Here is a 342-nt window from a genome sequence, read left to right on the forward strand (position 1 = left end):
AATGAACCCAAATGTACACAGATGGGAAAAGGGAAGAAGGAACACAAGAGGCAGGAATAACAGAGAAGGGGACAGGGAGACCTCCTGGGCAGAGACTCCATCCCCATCCCATGTGAACCTGGGAAGTGCTCCTTCCCTGTGTCCAGGCTCAACACAGATGGAGAAAGGACAGCAGAGCTGACCCGTCCCAGCTGCAGTGCTGTGAGTATTTCTAGAGCCGAAGCTCTTCTCCACAGAGGGAGGACAGAGCAGGCAGCAGAGACCATGAGGCCCCCCCCAGACCCTCCCCACAGAAAGCACATCCCCGGGCAGAGCCTCCTGCTCACAGGTGAGAGGGGAAGG

The 342-nt window shown here is 57.3% G+C and overlaps 1 protein-coding gene across 1 annotated transcript in view; it reads left to right on the plus strand.

Moving 5' to 3' along the window:
• Window positions 1-264: 264 nt before the first annotated feature.
• LOC103584210 (carcinoembryonic antigen-related cell adhesion molecule 5-like) overlaps window positions 265-342 on the plus strand; it is a gene marked incomplete at its 3' end in the record, with an annotated part of 2,812 nt that continues 2,734 nt past the window's right edge. Inside the window, exon 1 of the mRNA XM_008565299.1 lies at window positions 265-328. Coding sequence (XP_008563521.1) covers window positions 265-328 — 64 coding nt within the window. The remainder of the gene's footprint in view (window positions 329-342) is intronic.

The sequence above is a fragment of the Galeopterus variegatus genome, unplaced genomic scaffold (genome assembly GCF_000696425.1).
Source record: "Galeopterus variegatus unplaced genomic scaffold, G_variegatus-3.0.2 Scaffold46929, whole genome shotgun sequence".
Taxonomy (NCBI): Eukaryota; Metazoa; Chordata; class Mammalia; order Dermoptera; family Cynocephalidae; genus Galeopterus; species Galeopterus variegatus.